Source organism: Podarcis liolepis, assembly GCF_965112155.1.
Source record: "Podarcis liolepis genome assembly, chromosome: 3".
NCBI classification, from domain to species: domain Eukaryota; kingdom Metazoa; phylum Chordata; class Lepidosauria; order Squamata; family Lacertidae; genus Podarcis; species Podarcis liolepis.
This window is the reverse complement of record NC_139557.1, coordinates 123,232,450-123,257,686: the sequence shown is the minus strand read 5'-3', so window position 1 is coordinate 123,257,686 and position 25,237 is coordinate 123,232,450. Positions and strand designations below refer to the sequence as shown.

The 25,237-nt window shown below is 48.6% G+C and overlaps 2 protein-coding genes across 3 annotated transcripts in view; one reads left to right on the top strand and one right to left on the bottom strand.

Moving 5' to 3' along the window:
* Positions 1-361, bottom strand: part of DRC1 (dynein regulatory complex subunit 1) — a gene marked incomplete at its 5' end in the record, with an annotated part of 35,929 nt that extends 35,568 nt beyond the window's left edge. Inside the window, one exon of the mRNA XM_083493937.1 lies at positions 186-361. Within this exon, the coding sequence (XP_083350063.1) occupies positions 186-361 (176 nt within the window). The remainder of the gene's footprint in view (positions 1-185) is intronic.
* A 3,815-nt stretch (positions 362-4,176) lies between these two features.
* LOC310702719 (uncharacterized protein) lies at positions 4,177-23,856 on the top strand. 2 transcript variants are annotated; one of them, XM_083494759.1, is made up of 8 exons: positions 4,177-4,323; positions 14,308-14,393; positions 15,988-16,015; positions 17,411-17,452; positions 18,384-18,411; positions 20,824-20,854; positions 21,431-21,509; positions 23,223-23,856. In XM_083494759.1, exons 1-8 carry the CDS (start codon positions 4,261-4,263, stop codon positions 23,712-23,714), a joined length of 849 nt encoding a protein of 282 aa, XP_083350885.1. In that variant the 5' UTR covers positions 4,177-4,260; the 3' UTR covers positions 23,715-23,856. The 2 variants fall into 2 exon arrangements, with proteins under 2 accessions (XP_083350885.1, XP_083350884.1); XM_083494758.1 differs by lacking the exon at positions 4,177-4,323 and adding an exon at positions 8,345-9,164.
* Positions 23,857-25,237: the final 1,381 nt, after the last annotated feature.

Sequence of the window (25,237 nt, the reverse complement as noted above, 5' to 3'; positions counted from 1 at the left end):
TCCCTCCCCCTCGCAAGGTAGACCCAGAGGTCCTCTAGTCCGACCCCCCCTGCGATGCCAGCGTTATGCCTCCCCCACCCCTCCGAAGGGGCCCCCAGAGGTCCTCTAGCCGGACCCCCCTCACGATGCCCCCCCTCCCCTCGGAAGGGGCCCCCAGAGGTCCTCTATCCGGCGCCTGGTCCCACCTCCTCTTGGCCTCGAGGCGGGCGGCGATGCGGAGGCGCCGGGCGGCGATGCGCTCCTGCGGGTCCTCGGAGGCGAGGTTGGGCGCCTTGGCGCGCGCGCCTCCCCCCGCGCCCTCGCCGCCCTCCTCCGCCCCCTCCGCCCCGCCGCCGCCGCCCCCTTCGCCCTCCGAGCTCATCCCGCCGCCCCACCAGGCCCGCCGGCGCCCTCCGTCGCCAGGGCAACGCCGTCGCTAGGAAACGGGAGCCCGCGCCGCGGCGGCGGCGTCACGACGCCACGTGCGTGCAGGCGTCTGCCTTCTTGAAACGTAGAGCTAGAAAGGTAGACCGACGCGCGGCGCCGGCTTCCGGGTGCATTGCAGGCTGCGAGGAGGCGGGGGCAGATTTCGCTTATTTCAGGAGTTTCTTGCAAAGGGACAGATCTTTGCAATTCATATCTGCGGGGGAGATGCTTCTTCGTAGGGAAAGGAAATTAATCCCCCCCACCCTCGAGTATTTATGGAGCGCCTCCCACTTTAAGTGGGTATTATTATTATTATTATTATTATTATTATTATTATTATTACTCTCTTCGGGCAAAGGGTTAGGGTTAGTCCGCAGATCCTTGCAATTCATATCTGCTGGGGAGATGCTTCTTCGTAGGGAAAGGAAATTATTAATTTTTTTTATAAATATATGTATTAAATTTCATAAACAAATTTTAAACAAGTTTTAAACATAAAATACATAGCACAAAAAAAATTCAGGAATAAGAAAAAATACAAAGCAGAACACATATTCAACAGAAAGACAGTTACCAAAAAAAAGAAGTCATAACAAACGCCAACCCACCCCGAAAAAGAAGAAAAAAGAAAAATTATACCTCCAGATATTATATCTTATTCACTATTTTCTTGACCTCCTCACACCTCCCTTTTTGTATTCCAATTCAAATATTTAGTTCAGCAAGTTCTTACCCTCTGTCATTTAACCTTATTCAACATCTTAAACTATGATAAAAATATAATTTCCGTCATTATCAATCCAAATTTACATATTCATATTAATCTTATTACTAACACCCGTAGGGAAAGGAAATTAATCCCCCCACCCTCGAGTATTTATGTAGCGCCTCCCACTTTAATTGGGCATTATTATTATTATTATTGTTATTATTATTTAAGGTAAAATGTGTATTGCATTATTATTATTATTATTATTATTATTATTATTATTATTATGTGCATTTATATACCGCCCTATACCCGGTGGTCTCAGGGCAGTTCACAGAAAATCAAAATATAAATCCACAAAACATAAAAAATATTTTATATTTTTTAAAAATAGAATTTCATTAAAAGTTTATAGAAAACAAAGTTTTATAAAATATACAAAATAAAATGTTATTTATGAAAAATTATATAAAATGAAATAGTTTTATTAAAAAACATACATAAAATAATTTTATTAAAAAATTATACATGAAATAAAATAATTTTATAAAAAATTATACATAAAATAAAATAAAATATTTTTTTATATTTTATATAAAATATAAAATAAAAACAGCAACACAATAACCCTCTCTAAAAAACCCACATTTTAAAAGCACATAGAGTTATGATGATGATGATTTCTTAGCTCCATTACAAGGAGGCCAAGGGAGTCTGCACGGCTCTCCCCATTCCATCCTCACCACAACCCTATGAGGCAGGCTGCTGCTCTCATTTTTATTATTTTTATTATTTATTATTTGATTCTTAAATTTGCAACCCACCTTCTAACTTGGGTTCCCAGCCGTGGTCGGACTACAAACCCCATCATCCCTAGCCAGCAGGACCAGTGGTTAGAGATGATGGGGCTTGTGGTCCAAAACCAGCTGGAGACCCAAGTTTGGGAAACCCTGTTCTAAGGAGGTCTGTGAGGTAGGTGAGGCTGAGAGGCAGTGATGGGCTCAAGGTTACCGAGGAAGCTTCGCTGCTGAGTGGGGAGATTTGCACCCAGGACTCCCAGGTCCCAGTCTGGCGCTCTAACCATCACACCACGCTGCCTCGCCAGCTAACTGCATCCTGCCATCCCATTTGCCAGGATCCTGGAAGGTGCCAACCAGATGTTTTCCATGAGGCAGCCTGCAGTTAATGCCAGCATTGCAGGGGGTTGGTCTGGATGACCCTTGGGGTCCCTTCCAACTGTCCAATTCTATGATTCTATGGCAACTTTTTCTCAGGCGGGAGCAGCTCATTTAAAACCCAGCCGGGAATCTGAGTAGAGTCTCCTTTCCAACTTTGCAGTTGTTGTTGTTGATAATAATATTAATGAAATATACTTGGAGTCGAGAGTGGATTTCATGCTCTTTATTCAGCTCCTAGTGGTGAGGAGGAATGGAAATTCCCCAAGAATGTCTGCTTTATATACATTATTTACACAATGGGCCCCATGTGATTGGCTAATTCCGGGATTCTCCTGTAGGCCAATCAGGTTGCGGATTCACTTCCACCTGGAGCTGGATTGGCTGGCTCTTGCGGACCAATCAGACTGCTGCATTGTTCTAGGACCAATCAGACTGCTGCATTCTGAATCCTGTTGTTCTAGGACCAATCAGACTGCTGCCTTTTGGATCCTATTCAACTCAGTACATAACAAATAATAATGATAATATAAATAGTAATAGTAACAATTTATTTATACCCCACCTTTTTCCCCTTAGAAGGACTAAAGGTGGCTTATGCGTAAAATAAGAAGAGCTAAAAACATGGGGGGGGGGGGGGGAGGGAACCACGACAATAAAAACATTAAAAATGCAAGAAGGGCCCTTACACTCGCCGGAAGCTCGGCTCTGCCCTCACCGGTCCTGGAAGGATCCTTTTAAAAAGTCCGATACGCCCAGAGACTTTGCGCCTGTTCATTGGGGGAGATAGGAAGTCCAGAGCACTTGTTCTTTAGATGTCCCTTTTATGAAGAGGCACATACTGAGACCATTGATCCTCTACTGGTGAGGCTTACTGACCTCCTGGAAAAGCAAAAAATTGACCTTCTCCTGTTAGGCAAGGATCAGAAGACGACCCGGATGGTCGCCAGATTCTGTGCACAGACCATCCCCCAACTCAAACTAGTTTGTGAAGAAAATCCCCAAACTCGGTTCCATGGGTGACTCTGATTCAACTCTTCAGAAGAAGAGTTTGGATTTGATATCCCGCCTTTCACTCCCTTTAAGGAGTCTCAAAGCGGCTCACATTCTCCTTTCCCTTCCTCCCCCACAACAAACACTCTGTGAGGTGAGTGGGGCTGAGAGACTTCAAAGAAGTGTGACTTGCCCAAGGTCACCCAGCAGCTGCAGGTGGAGGAGCGGAGACGCGAACCCGGTTCCCCAGATTACGAGACTACCGCTCTTAACCACTACACCACACTGGCTCTCGGTAGTTTATTGTTGTACGTTGTTTTTAAATTTATTGTTGTACATTGTTTTAATTGTTCGTTTTCCTCCTGTGACTGTACCCCCAAGTGCGTTTTATAAGCTGGTCTCCGACCATAATAAATTAACTATCTATCATTAAATATGAATAGAATTTAAAAACGCTATATATAGAGAGAGAGAGAGGCAGAGCCTAGTCATAATTATTTCTTCTTCCTCCTCTTCTTCTTCTTCTTCTTCTTCTTCTTCTTCTTCTTCTTCTTCTATTTATATCCCACCTTTCCCCCTCCCTCATTTAGCCCCTACAACAACCCTTTGAGGTAGGTTAGGCTGCTCGAAGGTCACACCCCATGCGTTTGAGTACCGAGTGCGGAACAGTGTTAGCAGCTCAGCCCCTGCAAAACTATCTCATTTCTAGCAGCAATCATCGCGATGTTTTGGAAGCATTGGGGGCGCAGCGCATGCAATTGCGAGGTCAAGCTTGGGGATCGGGTGAAGGAAGAGCCGCGTTCCCCCTCGAGGCGGATTTGCAAAGTCCTTGCTGACTTTTGCACAGAGGTTGCTAAGCTGTTTCCCCTCCGGCCTCTCCTTATGATGCGCTCTGTGTGATGTCACGCAGAGTTGGAACAGGTTGCCAGGCGCACCTTGACGCCACATCACTCGAGTCTTTGGAGAAGGGACGGCTTCATGGCTTTTTTCCCGGCCAATCTGGAGGCCTCTTGGCCAGATCTGGACCAGAAGACACCTCTGGTAGACACCCCCCTTTCTGTCTTTCCTCCTTTTCCCATCCCCTACGGAGCAAGTACTTGGCTCCACACTTAGTTCAGCCCTGGCAATATATATGTGTGTGACGCGGGTGGCACTGTGGTGTAAACCACTGAGCCTCTTGGGCTTCCTGACTGGAAGGTTGGTGGTTCAAATCCCCGCAACGGGGTGAGCTCCTGTTGCTCTGTCCCAGCTCCTGCCAACCTAGCAGTTTGAAAGCACACCAGCGCAAGTAGATAAATAGGTACCGCTGTGACGGGAAGGTAAACTGCATTTCCATGCGCTCTGGTTTCCGTCACAGTGTCCCGTTGTGCCAGAAGCGGTTTAGTCCTGCTGGCCACATGACCTGGAAAGCTGTCTGTGGACATTAGCTGGCTCCCTCAGCCTGAAAGATGAGATGAGCGCCACAACCCCATAGTCGCCTTGGACTGGACTTAGCCATCCAGGGGTCCTTTACCTTTTTACCTATGTGTGCATGTGTGTTTTCACATCTATGTACTACTGTATGTATATACAGTAAGCCCGCAACTCAGGGATGTTTCATGGAATCAGAGAATCGGAGAGTTGGAAGGGACTCTGGGGTCATCTAGCTTAACCCCCCAATGCATAAATAGGCAGCCGTCCCATAAGGGAGTTGAACCCGCAACCTTGACATTATCAGCACTGTGCTCTAGCCAACTGAGCTGTCCAGGCTCATTTAACTGTGCACGTTTAGCTTTACGAGGTTGGAAAAATAGTTATAAAAAAATTAAAGTGGGCAGGTGTCCAGGAAAAATGCCTTTGGGAATCCCACCAGTCATTGCACCCAATGTGTTTTCACTTTATGCAATTTTGGCCTTAAGCTCGATCCCCTGAACGTAACCCCCCAAGTAAGTTGTGATCTTACTGTATGTGTGTATTCAATCAATCAAGAGAGGGACTGGGTGGCCCTGTGGTCTAAACCACTGAGCCTCTTGGGCTTGCCGATCCAAAGGTCAGCAGTTCGAATCCCTGCAACGGGGTGAGCTCCCGTTGCTCGGTCCCAGCTCCTGCCAACCTAGCAGTTCGAAAGCATACCAGTGTGAGTAGAAAAATAGGTACCACTGTGGCAAGAAGGTAAATGGTGTTTCTGTGCACTCTGGCTTCCATCACAGTGTCCCATTGCACCAGAAGCGGTTTAGTCCTGCTGGCCACATGACGCGGAAAGCTGTCTGTGGACAAATGCCATCTCCCGCAGCCTGAATGTGAGATGGCCGCCACAACCCCATAGTCGCCTTTGACTGGACTTAGCCATCCAGGGGTCCTTTACTTTTACTTACATTCAATCAATCAATCAATCCATCTATCAGTTGCCTCTGATCAACAGAATAAGCAATGTTAAATTAAACACAACAAAGTGGTCTTGGCAATCTGGACAGTTTATAGAGGCAGAAACGCACTTCAACAATTTCACTGATTTATTTAATTAAGGCAATATGTTGTTTTTTCCTCATAATGTGTTTTATATTTGACTTCCTTTAATAATGCTTTATTACTAAAGTTGCAAGATAATTTTGGGCTTTGTTTCATTTTCGGAGCCCAGTTCCAAGCCTGAGTAGGATAAAACGATTCTTTCTCCCGCGAGCCTGCTCATTTCATGTCTGACCAGGAGACAGCTCGGACCCTGTTGCACCCCTGATGGTGCCAACGGAAGCACAAGAGGGCTTGGTCCCTTTCCAAGGTCACCTTTGCACCCATCATGGACCTGTCGGGATCTCGGCTCGGCCAAGCTGATAAAGCTCATCTTCCTCCGGCCGAGTTCTTTGGAATCGCCTCCGACGTAATTAACGACCTGAGCCTTTGATGAGGCCTCAGGCACATTCCCATCCAGCAGAGAATCAAAGTAGCACGTGGAAGTGATGAGATTTATGGCTACATTGCAAAGCTTTATTTTCTAAGCTACGCAGACAGAAAAGAAATCATCCCCTCTCTGTGAAAGCAGAGAGCAACTGAACCAAACAAAGGAACAGGAAACCAGTAACGTCACATCCGTCTCCCGTGAGACTTCCAACGGTATGGAATCCCAGGAATGTAAACAGAGTCCTGTGACTCCAAAATCACTGCACAGTGGCAAACAGAAACTAACAGGACCTGCCTGCTTCCCCCCCCAACCCCCCCGACTCACCTGCTTACCTGGCTTCCAGCAGCAGCCAAAGTCTTCCTCCTTTCTCACCCTCTGTGAAGCCAGTCCTGCTGTGGAAAGCCACGTTCCTGGGATCTACCTTTGCAGCCCACAGAGCTGGCCAGGTGGGCAGGAAAGAGCAGGGAGGAGAGACCTATCTACCTGTGTTGTCTTGAGTACTGATGGAGCAGCGAGGAGAAGGGGGCAGGAGGGATCAGTGGGTGGAAAACACGTGAGGATGGAGAGATGAACGCAGAACATGCAGCAAGCACATGTGTGCCTGAGAAGGTGTATTCAGCTTCTGAAGAAAGGGGCCTTTGTGAATCCTCAGCCATACAGGAGTTTGCTTGCGCCTGGCGACTTTGCAAAAGGAGGTGTTCGGGTGCAGAACACATGGGCCGAAAGGAAATGTAAAGGAGAAAGAGGGAAATGAGCAGGAGAAGAAGAGGGAAGAAGAAGTTCATGCTATTCTAGGCTGGATCAACAGTCTTAGTCCCCCTCTATCCTGCCTCGGTGGGACACAGGTGGTGCTGTGGTCTAAACCACAGAGCCTAGGACTTGCTGAACAGAAGGTCGGTGGTTCGAATCCCTGCGATGGGGTGAGCTCCCATTGCTCAGTCCCTGCTCCTGCCAACCTAGCAGTTCAAAAGCACGTCAAAGTGCAAGTAGATAAATAGGTACTGCTCTGGCGGGAAGGTAAACAGCATTTCCGTGCGCTGCTCTGGTTCGCCAGAAGCGGCTTTGTCATGCTGGCCACATGACCCAGAAGCTGTACGCCGGCTCCCTCGGCCAATAAAGCGAGATGAGCGCCACAACCCCAGAGTCGGCCACGACTGGACCTAATGGTCAGGGGTCCCTTTACCTTTACCTCTAACCTGCCTTGGTCAGACCCTCACCTGGAATACTGTGTCCAATTCTGGGCACCACAATTTAAGAAGGATGTTGACAAGCTGGGAGGTGTGCAGAAGGCGCCGAGCCGATGGGGAGGGCACATGAGAAGGGGCTAAACAGCTTTGCGCCCTTCGATCCCAGCCTTACCATTGTAGGCTGGGGTCGGTCTCATGCCTCCCTCCCTGAGCAGCTTTGCAAAGCTGGGATCTGATTAGATCCCAGCCTCACAAAGCTGCACGGGGCTGGCTTGGGGAGGGTGGTGTGAGCCGCCCCTGCCCCACCCACAATGAGCCAGGGGCAATCATCTCTGCTGCAACTCCCACGTTATGCAGCTGCTCCCAGTGGCTGACCAATACCTCTTCTGGGAAATCCATGAGCAGAACTTGAACATGAGATAATAAAATAACAACAACAAGAACAATTTATTATTTATACCCAACCCATCTTGCTGGGCTTCCCCAGCCACTCTGGGCAGCTTCCAACAAAATATTAAAATACAGTAATGCATCAAACATTAAAAGCTTCCCGATACAGCGCTGCCTTCAGATGTCTTCTAAAAGTCTGGTAGTTATTTTTCTCTTTGACATCTGGTGGGAGGGCGTTCCACAGGGAGGGCGCCACTACCGAGAAGGCCCTCTGCCTGGTTCCCTGTAACTTGGCTTCTCGCAATGAGGGAACCACCAGAAGGCCCTCGGCACTGGACCTCAGTGTCCAGGTTGAGCGATGGGGGTGGAGACGCTCCTTCAGATATACTGGACTGAGGCCATTTAGGGCTTTCAAGGTCAGCACCAACACTTTGAACTGTGCTTGGAAACGTACTGGGAGCCAATGTAGGTCTTTCAAGACTGGTGTTATGTGGTCTCGGCGGCTGCTCCCAGTCACCAGTCTAGCTGCCGCATTCTGGATTAGTTGTAGTTTCCGGGTCACCTTCAAAGGGAGCCCCACATAGAGAGCACTGCAGTAGTCCCAGCAGGAGATAACTAGAGCATGCACCGCTCTGGCGAGGCAGTCTGCGGGCAGATAGGGTCTCATCCTGCGTACCAGATGGAGCTGATAAACAGCTGCCCTGGACACAGAATGGACCTGTGCCTCCATGGACAGCTGTGAGTCCAGAATGACTCCAAGGCTGCGCACCTGGTCCTTCAGGGGCACAGTTGCCCCATTCAGGACCAGGGAGTCCTCCTGTCCCCCCAAAACAGTACTACTGTCTTTTCAGGATTCAACCTCAATCTTTTATCCGCCATCCATCCTCCAACTGCCTCCAGACACTGCAAGATTACTCTTGCAGTTTCCAGCAAGTGGTATGCAAAAGCACGGCTGCTTCTGAGTGTGGAGACAGAACACAACTGTCCTGGCTGGACGCCATCGATAGCCTTCTCCTCCTCCATGGATTTGCCCAACCTTCTTGGCTCTTGGTCTCCTCCATGCCTTGCAGAGCACTTGAAGCTCTCTGTTTTTGTAACTCCAGAATCAAATCAAATCAAACAGAGATAATGGTGCTGCTCCCTTGGGTCTCCAGTCCTGCCCTCCCCATCCATGGAACCTTGGGGTCTCAGTTATCCCTGTGAGGTTGCCAGGGAGACGAACTGCCGCCTGGACCCTGCTCTGGAAGCGAAGATGCCCCGTGCCAATGAACCCTTACAGGAGCTATGAGGACTTCTCCCGCATTCCCTCGGCCTCCCGCCGGCGCCGTTCCCTGCGTCACTGTAGCTCCCAGCCCTGCTTCGTCTCCTGCACCTTCTACACACCCATCTGCCTGCCCTTTTTGCACGATGAAATGAAATTCAGCCCCAAGGCGAGTTTAAGGGGCAGGGGAGGCCGGGAGGCAGGCACCTGGAACGCTGTTTTCATAACCGCCGCTGGAATGTCTGGAGAACTCGGTTTTAATGTCTCCCGTGGTTCTCCATGAATTTTTGGGTATGCATTTTTTAGCAGGTGGAATCTGCCCTGGGGGCCATCTTGAGGGCTGAAAGGCAGGCTGTACGTTTTATTTATTTTACTTTTATTTAATAAATGCATAAGACGGGGGGGGGGGTAGAGAAAATGTGCCTTCCTTCACACCGGTCTGTCCTTCGGTGCTGACCCTCTTCTGCAGACGGCATTCTGCAAGTAACATTTTTAGAAGTCTTCAACAAATGAAAAAGGAAGGCAAATAATAAAATCGTAGAATTGTATAGTTGGAAAGGACTCCAAGGGTCATCCAGTCCAACCCCCTGCAATGCAGGGGATGAATCAGCGTATAGAGGGGAGGTCCAAAAACTATCTACATGGTGCCTAGGGAACAACTTGCACTCTAATATCAGCAAGACAAAGGAGATGGTGTTGGACTTTCGGAGGAAGAGAGGAGAACTAGCCACGCTGTACATCAGGGAGGGCTGTGTGGAGAGAGTCTCTTCCGTTAAATTCCTAGCAGTTTATCTCAGTGAAGACCTTACTTGGAAAATCAATACAACCCAGGTGGTTAAGAAAGCCCAGTCTCCTCAGAGTATTGTGGAAGAACAATGTCAATCAACATTTGATGATCTCCTTCTACCGGTCAACAATAGAAAGTGTCCTTTCCTACTGCATCACAGTGTGGTACGCTGGTTTGACATCATCTGATAGGAAGTGCCTGCAGAGGGTGGTGAATACAGCACAAGATATTATGGGCTGTCCCGTGAATCCGCTGGATGACATCGCGGACGAAGGTTGCCTCAGGAGAGTGAGGAAAATTCTTAGGGAAGATTCACACCCTGGCGGGCACTTTCTTGATCTCCTGCCCTCGGGCAGAAGATATAGAAGCAGGATTAGTCGCACCAACAGGGTAAAGAAGAGCTTTAGGGTAAAGAAGAACAACAGGGCAACTGACTTTTGGGTTTGGTGTGTGTGCGTCAGTAAACGAGGGGAATTAAAACTAAGAGAGCTGAGTGGGGGGTGCTCCTGTAATCTCGCTGTATACAAGTTGTACAAGTGACAATAAAGTATAAAGTATAATGCAGGAATCTCAGCTAAAGCATCCATGGCAGATGGGCACCCAACCTCAGCTTAAAAATCTCCAAGGAAGGAGATTTAATCCTTATAAAAGGATGTCACATAGAGGAGGGAGAAAGGTTGTTTTCTGCTGCTCCAGAGAAGCGGACACGGAGCAATGGATCCAAACTACAAGAAAGAAGATTCCACCTAAACATTAGGAAGAACGTCCTGACAGTGAGAGCTGTTTGACAGTGGAATTTGCTGCCAAGGAGTGTGGTGGAGTCTCCTTCTTTGGAGGTCTTTAAGCAGAGGCTTGACAACCATATGTCAGGAGTGCTCTGATGGTGTTTCGTGCTTGGCAGGGGGTTGGACTCAATGGCCCTTGTGGTCTCTTCCAACTCTATGATTCTATGATTAATCTTCTCTAAACACACACACAGATCTTCCAACCATTCCTTGTAGAACTTCTTCACCACCAGACTCCTCACCATACTGGTCTCCTTTGGACACATTTTCTGAAAGCATGGGTGCTATCCCATGGCAGTGAGACTCTGATGGAACCCATACTGAACAGATGTTCTAGGAGCAAGTGAAGTTTCTCAGATTCTTAGGGACAGTTATTGTGGACATTGTGAAAGATACGTGTTGTTCTAGGAGTTATGGGCCCATGAAAGTTCCTCATGGGTTGAGTGGCTTGTGTGCTCTTGTTGTTGTTGGTGTTTTTTTTGCTTAGCTCCTCCACACTTATTGCCCAGAGCTTGTACCCCTTTGCAGCCGCTGCTCTTGCACCAATCCTACTGGAACTCAGCACTGGGAGAGCCACAAAAGTTATCTCCATGGAGAATCAACACCTTCCTCCTGAGATGTGAAGGCACCATCCCAACAGTGAAGTTCCATGTCATAACGTTCATGGAAACAAACACGGCCGGAAACATCTCTCCGTCTCTCCTCTGGGACACACTAAAAGACTATTTAAGAGGATTTATCATTTGCTACACAGCATGTTGGAAGAGGAGGAGGAGGGACTCAGGGTGGGAAAATCGGTCGCCCTAGAAACCAAACAAACCCCAGGCTCCGTAATAATAACATCTGCCGGAATCAAGGCTCCGGTTAAGAAAAGATACGAGGCTAAAAAATTGCTTTCTGATCAGTTTCCCCCTGCCCTGAATTAGAGCAAACATCTTGGGAGTTAAGAGGGAAAGTCTTAGCTTTTTCCTCTTAGAGCATGCAATGTAAGTCTCTTTCTGCTGTTAGGGACAAGAAGGCTATTCTGAACATAACTCAGAAAGCAATCAGTGAGCAACTGGGGTTTTCAGAATAATAATGGTTGTTATTTGGCATTATAGAAGGCAAAGCCGAGTCCACAGAGGTGATCTCTGCTTTCTTACAACCGATATATCTTCCCCAAATATGCAGGAGATTGGAGGCCATTATAGGAAGAGGTCAGAAGTGAAAAAGGATCTGGCAAGGGCCTTGCTGCGATGGGGAATGATTCAGATCTCTCAGTGAATCATGTCACTGTTCTAAAACAAAGCAGAAGAAATATGGGGGGGAAAGCCCTGTTCCATGTATGAAGCCTCGGTTACGGGGTTCTTCAGGGCCAGAGAGGACATCTCATGGAAGGGACCCTGAGGGTCATCTATTCAACTACCAAACAACTACCAAACTTTTAGAACACATCTGAAGGCAGCCCTGTTTAGGGAAGCTTTTAATGTTTGATGTATTGTTGTTGAGTCGTTTAGTTGTGTCTGCCTCTTCGTGACCCCCTGGACCAGAGCACGCCAGGCCCTCTTGTCTTCCACTGCCTCCCCCAGTTTGGTCCAACTCATGCTGGTAGCTTCGAGAACACTGTCCCACCATCTCGTTCTCTGTCGTCCCCTTCTCCTTGCACCCTCCATCTTCCCCAACATCAAGGTCTTTTCCAGGCAGTCTTCTCTTCTCATGAGGTGGCCAAAGTCTTGGAGCCTCAGCTTCAGGATCTGTCCTCCCAGTGAGCACTCAGGGCTGATTTCCTTCAGAATGGAGAGGTTTGATCTTCTTGCAGTCCATGGGACTCTCCAGAGTTTGATGTATTACTGGATTTTAATATTTGGTTGGAAGCTGCCCAGAGTGGCTGGGGAAGCCCAGCCAGATGAGCAGGGTATAAATACATTATTATTATTATTATTATTATTATTATTATTATTATTATTACTACTATTCCAACGCCCTGCAGTGCAGGAATTCATGCAGCTGACAGGGACCAAACCTGCACCACGCTCTAACCAACTGAGCTACCCAGCTATTCAACAGTGAAACTCAGCCAATTTCCCTTGAGGGTGTTAGTTGCAAAATCCTCACTGCATCTGTTGGGACTCCACATTTGCAAACTCTACGCTGTCTCCCCAGAGGGCTGCAACCCCAACAGACAAGGGCCGGACCAGATTTGTGTGATAATCTGGCTTCTCGATACTCCTGGGTGCTAAAGTCAAAAGACGGGGGTTGTCTCAAGACACTGTCACCGGATACTGAATATGTTATGTACTGAAGTTCTCACCCTGGGCCAGCAGGGGGATGCTGTAGATAGTTTTCACTCAGGTCCGCATATGCAAATAAGGAATTGAAAGTGACGTTCAGTGATTGGATAGTTACAGAAAGTTGTTACAGTTACGTTGTACTGAAGCTCTATATAAGCAGGCTGGATGAACCCTTCAATTCAGTTCTGTTCTGGCCTGTGAATACACAAGAGCTGTCTGAAGAATCGCTATGTCGTCTGATATGTTCACCCACAACTTAACACTGGCGAAGAAGGTTGGATTGATGGACATCAGAGCACAGCCAGATGCGGCCACCCTCTGAGCTGAGCTGAATCACGGAGCTAAAACACTGAGCGAAATCACGGAGTAGAACCAATTCAGAGCTGACCGTTCTGGCTAGAGCACTGTGTTCCATCCATTGGCCTCCACGTCGGCTTCGGAACCATGGCTCGTGCCTCTACTGCCGTTTGCCCCAGCCTCTGAATCATGGGATGCCTACCTCGCTCGGTTCGACCGCTACCTCCAAACGAATGAGCTGACAAGAGATCGTAAGCGGGGCCTCTTCCTCAGCCTTTGTGGCCCTGACAGAATATATATTCGAACATACGTCACCGGGAATTTTTCTATCAGACTTTTGCTGCCTTCACTTCCCCACAATCCACACCTATGCGCTGAAAGGACGTTCAGCACATGCCTAAAGCGCATGGCTGCTCCTGAGTGGCAGACTTGTGAAAAAGGAGGAGAGGTGGGCCGCCTTGGTGATGAAACCTGCCACCATTTGCAGAATCATGCCAAGACTACTCCAACCACCGACATGGTTCAATGGGAAGAAATGTCTGAGTTGAGCAGCTCAAATGGTTATCAGATGAAATCAATCCTGTCCATTTATGATTACAGTGGTACCTCAGTTTACAGACACTTCAGGTTACAGACTTTGCTAACCCAGAAGTAGTAGCTCACGTTAAGAACTTTACTTCAGGATGAGAACAGAAATTGCGTAGCGGCAGTGGGAGGCCCCATTAGCTAAAGTGGTGCTTCTGGTTAAGAACAGCTTCAGGTTAAGAATGGACCTCCAGAATGAATTAAGTTCTTAACCCGAGGTACCACTGTATTCTTAGTGTTTGTGGTTTTATTAAAACATTTTGCATTGTTTTTAGTCTTCTGTACATTTTGTCTTGCTCGTTGCCCCGAGAGGGTTGCGCTTTTTCAGGTAGGCCTGTAGAAGCCACCTGACAAACGGGAAGAAATTGTGACAATGGTGACTTACTTTGCAATGTGCATCTTTTCCACGAGGGAGAGCAGCACGCCCCACGCAGGGGCCTCACTCTGCATTGCCAACAGACATGTGCTTCCTCTCTGTCGCCTGCGATGGAGGAAAACATGGGTGGAAAGCACCATTTTACTGGGGGAGCTGAACTAGAGATGATGCTCTTTAACGTCTGGTACCTCTTTTGCTGCTGTTGTCCTTAGAATATGGAGAGGAGGTCGAAACCAGATGTGGACCATATCATCAAAGAGCACGAGAGCTTTAGCGAGAGTGAAAAGAGCTCAGAGAGGTGAGTTTCTTGGTAAGTGGAGAAGACCCACAGGGCAGATTTCATTTGTCAAGTGTGGACATTCTAGGTCAAGACACTTGTTCTGTGGTTTACGCGTCTTTGACAGACATATCCTGCCGTTTTTTCCTATACAGTGGCACCTCGGGATGCGAACGGGATCCATTCCGGAGCCCCGTTTGCATCCTGAACAGAATTTAAGACGCGTCTGAGAGTCTGCGCGTGTGCGGGTCGTGTTTTGCTGCTTCCACACATGCGTGTTACGTCATTTTGACCGTCTGCGCATATGCGAGCGGCGAAACCCAGAAGTAACGCACTCCGTTACTTCTGGGTCGCCGCAGAGCGCAACCTGAAAATACTTATCCTGAAGCATATTTATACCGAGGTATGACTATATTCAAAAGTTTAGAGCTAGAAACTGCTCAGTTCTTGTCAGGTACGCTGGCAGGCAAGGAAGTTTCCTCCTCTCCTCTGGGAGCTTACGATAAAAAGTAATGAGTCTTTGGCAGGTTTATAGTCCTTTTTATTTACAACATCATACTGAGAGGAGCATCAGGCCGCCCTTCCCACAGATGGCAGTCGCTCACTCTGAGTCCCTCCTCTATGCTTCCGTTGTTCCTGGACCATTTCAGTCCTCCGAGTTCTGGGGGAGGGAGTGACTTCCCTGCCACTCTGGACTGAAAAATCTCCATAAGGCTCCCTCCCTCCTGGTTGCCTAGCTACTATCTCAAACTGTCCAGCTCTTCCCCTGACTGAGCAGCCTCTGAATCTGCTGGTCTCTCTGCTTGTAGGAACGTGGGGGGGGGGCGATCCCCCCCCGTCAGAGGCTGCTCTGTCTGTGCCTGCATTCCTTCATCTTCGGAGTCAGACCAGTTTCTGGCATCCAATTCAGACCAGACCCTGACACTTCTGTAGCATTTCTGACCAATTTCAGCAAAAACTCACCTCTTTGCCATACCTCTGGGTTTCCCCAGACATTCTTGCCAATCACCTATTTTTAAGCCCCAAATCCCGGATGTGTCCAGGAAAACAATAATAGTAACAATACCTTTATTGTTCCTGTACAGCCGAGCATTAAGGTAAAGGTAAAGGTACCCCTGCCCGTATGGGCCAGTCGTGTCCGACTCTAGGGTTGTGCGCCCATCTCACTTAAGAGGCCGGGGGCCAGCGCTGTCCGCAGACACTTTCGGGTCACGTGGCCAGCGTGACAAAGCTGCTCTGGCGAGCCTGCACCAGCGCAGCACACAGAAACGCCGTTTACCTTCCCGCTATAAAGCGGTACCTATTTATCTACTTGCACTTAGAGGTGCTTTCGAACTGCTAGGTTGGCAGGTGCTGGGACTGAAAGACGGGAGCTCACCCTGCTGCGGGGATTCGAACCGCCGACCTGACGATCGGCAAGTCCTAGGCGCTGAGGTTTTACCCACAGCGCCCCCCGCGAGCATTAGGTGCACATTATTAGCAATCGGCCAGGAATTGCTTCCAAGGGAAAACATCGCAGCCATGGGAGCCTCGGAAGGGGTGAAGGAGGAGGGGGGTGAGCAGGGTTTGTGATTATCCCATGGCCTTTTTTAAAAGCTGAAATGTTCTTTTTCAGGGTGAAAGCGATGAAAATGGAAAGCATGGTAAGCAGCGATTCACTTACGGTAACAGCTTTGCTAACAACTTTAGGGTGCAATCCTGCAGTCTCATCCAGCTTCCTCTGGCTCAGCTAGCCCAATATTTTTATTTCGTATTTGCCTTTTTATGAATTGCACTGTGTGTAGTTGGGGTTCTCCACCCCCCCAATAATATGTTTTCATTTATTTAATTGATTGAGTGATTTCATCTATGTCCCCAGGTGCACATGTTTATCTCCTCATTTCACCCCACAACAACCCTGAGAGGTAGGTTAGGCTGAAAGGCAGTGGCTTCCCCAAAGTCACCCATTGAGTTTCATAGCCATGTGGGGATTCGAACCCTGCTCTCCCAGGTGCTGGTCCAGCATTCTAACCACTGTGCCACCCTGGCTCTCTTTAAAACAGTGTTTTTCAACCTTTTTTGGGCAAAGGCACACTTGTTTCATGAAAAAAATCACGAGGCACACCACCACTGTGTGCGGAGAGGGAGATGACAGAGCCCCACTGCTCTCTATGGGGAATCGGATGAGAGCGGACCGCCTGTCCGCTCTCATCCGATCCCATCCGATCTGATCCCCACCCAGGACAGATGGAAAATAGGGTGTACACAGTCCGCCGCCTGCCTAGTGGGCGAAAATTTGACTTTTTTTTTAATCTTTCGAATTTTTCAATTTTTCCCACGGCACACCAGGCAACATCTCGCGGCACACTAGTGTGCCGCGGAACAGTGGTTGAAAAACACTGCTTTAAAAGAACCTTCCATAAAGGAGACCTTTCATACAGCAAGCAACTGCCAAGTTCAGATACAATTATTATTACTAGTCGTAAGGATGGTATACTGTGTCCAGCAACAGCTCCTCGTGGTCTCAGGCTTTTTCCAGCTGTGCTGTCGCACTCTCGACTGCAAGTATATTTCTCCCGATATTCTCCCGATCTGGCCCCACTAGATTTCTTTGTTTTTCCAAAACTGAAATCTGCACTGAAAGGGCACAGGTTTCCCAACATTTCACACGTCCCAGCCGCTGCGATGAGGGAACTGAAAGCAGTACGAAAAGAGGACTTCTCCAGAAGTTTCCAACAGTTCTGCAAACATTGTCAGCAGTGCATTGTATCAGTGGGGGCTGCTTTGAAGGCCTGTAAGGCATGTATGTTCGAATATTTCTCACTGTCCAATTTCTGTGACCATTCACCGAACTTTCCAGTCACACCTTGGAGAATCGTAGCGTTGGAAGGGACACAATTCTCTGCTTCTGGGCTCCATCCCCTCCCTGCAGAAAGCAGAGCATGGAGGCTTCACGCATGCAAGGAAGTTGCGCAGCAACCCTGAGTGACCGAAATGATGAATGTGGGAAGATGAAAGCCTTGGGTGACCCTCTTTGTCTCCTCTCTGTTGTCTTTCAGCTGAAGAAGGTGCTAGCTGAAAACCAGCAGTTGAAAAGTGCTGTAAGTTCACTGTGTGTGTGTGTGTGTTTTGCCTTGGGTCTTCCCCTGGGGCTCTGAGCCTTCTCATCCATCATCATCATCATCATCAACAACAACCACCAGCTCCCAGGGTAATGGAATCAAAGAATCATTGAGCTGGAACGGATAATAATAATAATAATAATAATAATAATAATAATAATAATATTTATGTCCCACCCATCTGGCTGGGTTTCCCCAGCCACTCTGGGCGACTTCCAACAAAATATTAAAAACACGATAAAACATCAAACATTAAAAACTTCCCTAAACAGGGCTGCCTTCAGATGTCTTTTAAAGAAAAGATAGCAGCTTATTTCCTCCACATCCGAAGGGAGGGCGTTCCACAGGGCGGGTGCCACCATTGAGAAGGCCCTCTGCCTTGTTCCCTGTAACTTGGCTTCAAGCAGTGAGGGAACCGCCAGAAGGCCCTCGGAGCTGGACCTCAGTGTCTGGGCTGGATGATGGAGGAGATGCTCCTTCAGGTATACCGGACCGAGGCCGTTTAGGGCTTTAAAGGTCAGCACCAACACTTTGAATTGTGCCTGGAAACCTACTGGGAGCCAATGAACGTCTTTCAGGACTGGTGTTATGTGGTCTCGGAGGCCACTCCCAGTCACCAGTCTAGCTGCCGCATTCTGGATTAGTTGCAGTTTCCAGGTCACCTTCAAATGTAGCCCCACGTAGAGCGCATCGCAGTAGTTCAAATTGGAGATAACCAGAGCATGCACCACTCTGGGATCCCTAAATGTCATCTAGCCCGACCTTCTGCAGTGCAGGGATCACAACTGGAGAATCCCTGGCAGATGGATATCCAACCTCTGCTTGAAAACCTCCAAGGAAGGAGAACTCACCACCTTCTGAGGGAGTGAAACCAGGCGTGGGATTTAACGGAATGGATTCTCTTTTGCAGGTTCACTTCTTGAAGCAGCAGAACAAAGGTAGGAGATCTCTCTCTCTCTCTCGTTTCCAGGTGCAGCAGGGATATGAATCCTAGTATTGTCCACCCAGTCAGGGTGGGCAATACTGGCCTCACCCGGTAGAATTAGGATCATTTGTGAAACTTATTAGTTGTTGTTGCAGAAGTAGCTCACAATGACTTACAACAATAAGTGAATAACACATGCGTTGAAACCAGTGTAAAGCAAAACACAGGAAAATTGAAAACGCGTTCATTTGTGTGTGTGTGTGTGTGTGTGTGTAATTTTTATTAAATTTTCTGTTTTACAATTTAAAATATTTAAACAACTTTAAAATGTCAATGAATTCCTTTCCATGGTTCATTCTGCATATCATCAATCCCTGCATACTTTACAGAAACGAAACCGTTCAATAATCCATTATTACATCCATGAAAACTTGTTCACACTGTTGAATTTGTCTTAATGCTGCCAACGATTTGAAGTATGCACAGTTCTCCCCCATATATTCACAATAAACTTTTCCCAATCTTCTTTATGTTATTAATTGCTTCTTTTTAAAAATATGAATGTGCTTTAGCACCTGAACGAAAACGCGTTCATATTTTTTTAAAAAAGGAAGCAAAGGCAGCTTCCTTTGTTCCTACTTTTCATTACCGGGACAATCCACCAACATTATTTTCTAAATATTTTGGATAGAATTTTATTACATTTTATTTAGTCATGCTGGCCACATGACCCGGAAGCTGTACGCCGGCTCCCTCAGCCAGTAAAGCGAGATGAGCACCACAACCCCAGAGTTGTCCGTGACTTGACCTAATGGTCAGGGGTCCGTTTACTTTTAACAAATAGACGCAGGTGGTGCTGTGGTCTAAACCACTGAGCCTCTCAGAAGGTCGGTGGTTCGAATCCCCGCGACGGGGTGAGCTCCCATTGCTCAGTTCCTGCTCCTGCCAACTTAGCAGTTCAAAAGCACATCAAAGTGCAAGTAGATAAATAGGTACCGCTCTGGCGGGAAGGTAAACGGTGTTTCTGTGCGCTGCTCTGGTTCGCCAGAAGTGGCTTTGTCATGCTGGCCACATGACCTGGAAGCTGTACGCCGGCTCCCTCGGCCAATAAAGTGAGATGAGCGACGCAACCCCAGAGTCGGACATGACTGGACCTAATGGTCAGGGGTCCCTTTACCTTTAATAGAAGCGAGACAGTGGAGGTTTTGTAGCGTACCTAATTTTATTACTACTGGTTAAACAAAAGAACATAACGGACATGCACGAGAGAGTCAGCTCTCTTTCATATTGCCGCCTAATCTCTAGGCAGATCAAAGAAAAGCCAGCAGAGTGCTAGGGACGGAAGTCCGGATATGTGGTTTCCGCCCTCTGCTTTCTCTGAGACAGAAAGTAAAGCAAACATGATCAGGTGATCTTTGCAATGGGTGGGATGAAAATACTGATGCCCTCCTGGGAGAGACGTCGTGCCTTCAACGCCCGCAGGCTCCGCGCTGCCCCAAATGGTCCACCCGCTGCCTCCCCACAAGTGTAGGGTAGCTGAGTGGGAGGAGGCAGGCAGACTCCTCGGAGGCCCTGTGGTGCACCCTGCCCCTATGGGTGGCTTGCCCCACCCTGGGCGTGCACCCCATGCGCCTGAGAGGCTTCCTTTGCCGCCACCCTCCAGATGTTTGGGTATCCAGTCCCATCCCATCAGCTGCAGCCAGCATACAATCCTGGGGTTGACATATCATCCAGTTGGATCACATTCATCCAGTGCTTTACCAACTGCACTGGCTCCCGGTGGAGTACAGAGTCAAGTTTAAGGTGCGGGTTTTGACCTTTAAAGCCCTATGTGGCCTAGGACCCTCATACCTACGGGACCGCGTCTCCTGGTATGTCCCACGGAGGACCTTAAGGTCCACAAATGACAATATTTTGGAGGTCCCAAGTCGCAAGGTGGCTAGATTGGTCTCAACTAGGGCCAGGGCCTTTTCAGTACTGGCCCTGACTTGGTGGAACACTCTGTCACAAGAGGCTAGGGCCCTGCGATACTTGACATCTTTCTGCAGGGCCTGCAAGACGGAGCTGTTCTGCCTGGCCTTTGGTTTGGACTCAGTCTGACCCTTATGTTTCCATCCTCTTATGGTTTTGATCTATGGGCAACCCAGTCAGGTGAGTGGGGTACAAATAACAATAACAACAACAACAATAATAATAATTTCAGGCCTTTTTTTTTCAACTGGAACTCAGTTCCGGCACCTTTCAGGTGGGCGCCATTATCATTATAAGAGAACAAGGAAGGTGTTTGGAGTGAGTTCCAGAACCTCTTTTTCTAAAAAAGCAGCACTAATAATAAGAATAACAATAGCAACTCTGCTGTGTATATTGAATGACGAGGGGGAAGGAAGCTGCGAGTTTTGACTGATGGACCCATTTTCTATTCCAGAAAAAGACTGCAATGCAGAAGACTGCAAGAGGTCAGTGCAATCGCATGTCCGGCATGGGATCGCCAGGCCCTTGTGGAATAATGGACGATATTTATAGAGAATCGTAGCGCTGTGGCGTTTGAAGGAACAACCCTGGGGTCACCTAGTTCAGCTCCCTGCAGCGCAGGAATGCCTGCAAAAGGATCCCTGAAACGTGGCCATCCAAATTCTGCCAAGGAACGAGAGACCAAAACCTTCTGAAAGGGTCTTTCCCACTCTTGAATGGCTTAACCTCAGACAGATCTCTCTGAGCTTTAGTCAGAATCTCCTTTCCTGCAATTTGAATCTGTTGATTTGGGTCCAACTTTCTGGAGCAGCAGAAAACCACTCTTTCTCCATCTTCCGTCTGACAGCCCTTCAGATATTTGAAGGTGGCTCTCATATCCCCTCTCAGCCTCCTCAGGCTAAATATACCCAGCTCACTCAACCATTCCCCATAAATCTTGGTTTCCAGGCACCTTCATTATCCCCTGCTCATTTTCTAGCTTATCGAAAGCCTTTTTTAAGTGGGCTGCCCAGAACCGGACACAGGACTTGTCCATCTTCTTTCTCCACTCCTTTCTCCAGGGCTAAAGAAAAACTTATGACTGAAATTGGGTCTCTCTTGACCGAAATTGCCTTCCTGAATGAAGTTCGGGAGCAGCTGGTGAGTGTCTTGGATCAGGGTATTCCCCGTCCCCTCCAATTGTGGCTCAAGTCTCCAGATCCCACTATGAGTAGCTGAAGATTAAACCCCCTTGAACCAAATGTGTTGGTGGGAACAGGATCACTTCCAATTTAACTGAGGTAAAGTGTGCCTAAAACTGCATATATTCATGAAAATACGATCCAAGTGACCAGAATATGAGGGGAAATAGCCTTGCAAAAATGTGAAATAAGGTGAAATAAGGACGGAGATTATTAGGGATTATTATTCTTGAGTCAAAATGATAGTACCCCTAAACATTTTTTTAGCAAAAAAGCACTGATAATAATTATAATAACTGTGTATGCCACCTTGAGCTCCTTTGAGGAAAAGCCGGGATATAGATGCAATAAATACATAAAAAATAGAAGAAAGCAGGTTAATCTCCATTTAGCGTTTTTCAAACCAGCTTACCGGTGCGTATTTCTCCCTACGTTACTGTCAGGGGTTCAGGAGCAGAGGCGAGGGCAAGGGAGGAAACAGAGAGCGAGGGGGAGGAGGCAGAAGAAAAGATGAGTGATGACGACGACCCGAGATCTCCGAGTCTTTCCAGTGAATCAGAAGATTCACAGAAAGGAGCACCAGTGGCCAGGGCAAGGGGGGAGACTAGGGGGACACCCCAGGAAGATAGAGCCAGAGGGGACTCAGAGGGGAGCAGTTGGAAATCGGGACCAGCGTCACCGCCAGAGAGCAGGGAAGAGGAAGGGCGCCAGGGATCAAGCGCTGGCAGCTCACAACAGGAGGGAGGGCACAAGTCAGGAGTGGCCACACCTCCATCGGGGAGCGAAGAGACGGTTAGACGGAAGGTGGAAGGTTGGGCGCGCGCGCCAAGTTCAAATGCACAGGAAGGTGGCGCAGTAGGCAGCCCGGAAAGGGAGCCAGGTCCTAAAGCCCGGCGCAAGGAGACAGGAGGGTCCGGGGGGTCAGCGTCAGAAGAATCCCGGAAGGAAGAGACCCCGGGGGGCAGAGGGACCCAGAGAAGAACAGTCAGGCGGAAAAGGTGGAGCAGGGCTAGGATATTAAGTTGGTGTACAAGGGGCGGAGATTCAGACGGAGCTTCGCCGATCTAAGCATAAGACGTAGAGTTGCACGCAGCAGCTTGAGAATGGAAACTGTAACTCAATAAAGACTTTTATTTAATGATCGCTGGCTAGCGTGATCCTCTGTGAGCTAGGATCTAGAAGCAACTCTGACAGTTACAAATTTCGCAAAGCAATTTCCCCTGATGCAAGATGTCCGCGTGTGTCATTCTCGCTTGCAGTCCGCATGCCTCCCTCCGGTCCGAACATCTTGGTGTGCGTCTCTTTAGAGAAGCGCGTCGCAAAATCCTCATTTCGAAAGGGGGTGGCGTTCCGTTTTCCGGTTGCGGTGCTTGCTCTCCTCTCAGCCGCTTGCTCTCCTGCTTGTATTCCAGGAGAGCCAGTGTGGTGCAGTGGTTGAAAGAGTGGTTGTCTTGTAATCTGGTGAACTGGGTTCGCTTCCCCGCTCCTCCACATGCAGCTGTTGGGTGACCTTGGGCTGGTCACACTTCTCTCTGAAGTCTCTCAGTCCCACTCACCTCAGAGTGTTTGTTGTGGGGGAGGAAGGGAAAGGAGAATGTTAGCCGCTTTGAGACTCCTTAAAGGGAGTGAAAGGCGGGATATCAAATCCAAACTCTTCTTCTTCTTCTTCCAGAGGTACAAGGACCCTGAGTCCAGGAAGGAGACGACGAAAGCCCTCACCGAGACCATCCAGGCCAAGTTGGAGGTGGCGCACGCAAAGATCGAGGCGGCTGAAGCCAAGAAGGAGACGCTGGAGGCCAAGCGGAAGGCGGAAGAGGCCCAGGAGACGGCAGAGGCAGCCCAGGCCAGGGAGGACAACCTCCTCTCCTACGTCTCCAAGATCGCCACCCTCGCATACCAACAGGCTGCCGAGGCGGAGTATGACTGCACCCAGGCCCGCAAAGCCATGGCGGTGGCGGAGGCCATCCAAGTGGCCACCCTGGCCGAAGGCAAAGGCCGCCGGACCCACAAGCACCACCACCACCACCAGGGCAAGCACCACAGGGGCCACCATGACCACCGGGGCCACCACAGCCACCACAGCCACCACGACCACCGGAGCCACCATGAGACCCAGAGCGACCTGCCCCACTCGGAGCCCGAGACCCTGAGCAGCACCCGATAAGGAGGAGGACGGGAGGAAGGAAGGAAGGAAGGAAGTGAACGAAGGCAGGAGCGTGGCAGGGCGGGAGGAGAGAGAGAGGGGGGATTGGTGCCGTAGAGTGCCAATAGCGGGAGCACTGTGCAGAATTAAAATTTATGTTTGAGCCGCTGACTCCTTACTCGTTTCATGGAATCGTGGCGTCGTACAGTTGGAAGGGACACACCGGGTTATCTGTTCTTTTTTGTTGTTGCTATTTCTAGGGTTGCCGGGTTTCAAGAAGTGGAAATCCGGACCGTAGCTGTCAACTTTTTCCTTTTCTTGCGAGGAATCCTATTTGGAATAAGGGAATTTCCCTTAAAGAAAGGGAAATTGTTGACAGCTATGATCTGGACACAAAAGTTGGCAAAGTTGTTGAGCTTTGGCAGTAAACTTTGGCAGGGTGGAGTGCAGGAGGGGTCGGAAGAAGAGGAGGAAGAGGCAGGCCAAGCAAGTGAAGAGCCAGGGGCTTCCCTACCCTCTTGCATCACTGCCTCCCAGAACCAGGAGGGGACTGAAAAGGGAGGAGCAGAGGACGTTTTCCTGCAGGCACAGTCTCTGGCTGCGCGAACGGAGCCAGCCAGGGGAAGATACATAAGTCAGTGGAGGCGAGAGTTGTCCCCAGTTGCTGCGTCTGCTCCATAGAGGACGAACCTGGGCATAGCTCCCTGGGCACAAGATGGGGGTGCATATCCAGAGCTATAGAAGCGACTGACTGAATAAATAAAAAGTCCAGTAGCACCTTAGAGACCAAGTAAGTTTGTTCTGGGTATGAGCTTTCGTGTGCAGGAACACTTCTTCTGATTCTTCCACATCACTTGGAATTCATGCTATCGGAAGTTTAGGACAAGGGTTGTAAGAGACCACCATCTCTGCCTTTACACTCTGAGTAACCCATAAGCAGAGTTCATTGCTCTGTGTCCCTACGCCCTTTTAAAATGTGTTTTTTGGGGGGGAGTACTGGGTTGTTTTTATTTTGATTATATATTTTGTGGTTTCATATTTTGTTCTGTGAACCACCCTGAGACCTCCAGGTATAGGGCAGTATAAAAATTCAATAAATAATAATAACAATATTTTAGGAATATATATATAAAAATTGTCCAGTAGCACCTTAGAGACCAATTAAGTTTGTTCTGGGTATAAGCTTTTGTGTGCATGGACACTTCTCTATTCCGGAGCCCCGTTCGCATCCTGAAGCGAACGTAAGACACGTCTGCGTGTCTGTGCAGGTTGCATTTCGCCACTTCCACACATGCGTGTGACATCATTTTGAGCGTCTGCGCATGTGCGAGTGGCGAAACCCGGAAATAACACGCTCCATTACTTTCAGGTCGCAGCGGAGTGCAACCCGAAAATATTTAAGCTGAAGTGTATTCATCCCGAGGTATGACTGTAATATATAATATATAATAAAGGTAAAGGGACCCCTGACCATTAGGTCCAGTCGTGGCCGACTCTGGGGTTGCGGCGCTCATCTCGCTTTATTGGCCGAGGGAGCCGGCGTA

Bases quoted from the DNA above. Each gene is read 5' to 3' on its own strand.
- LOC310702719 (XM_083494758.1), top strand. From the start codon at position 9,000: ATGAACCCTTACAGGAGCTATGAGGACTTCTCCCGCATTCCCTCGGCC. The intron at 14,394-15,987 runs GTGAGTTTCTTG...GTTCTTTTTCAG, and splicing joins AGTGAAAAGAGCTCAGAGAG to GGTGAAAGCGATGAAAATGG. The intron at 21,510-23,222 runs GTGAGTGTCTTG...TTCTTCTTCCAG, and splicing joins ATGAAGTTCGGGAGCAGCTG to AGGTACAAGGACCCTGAGTC.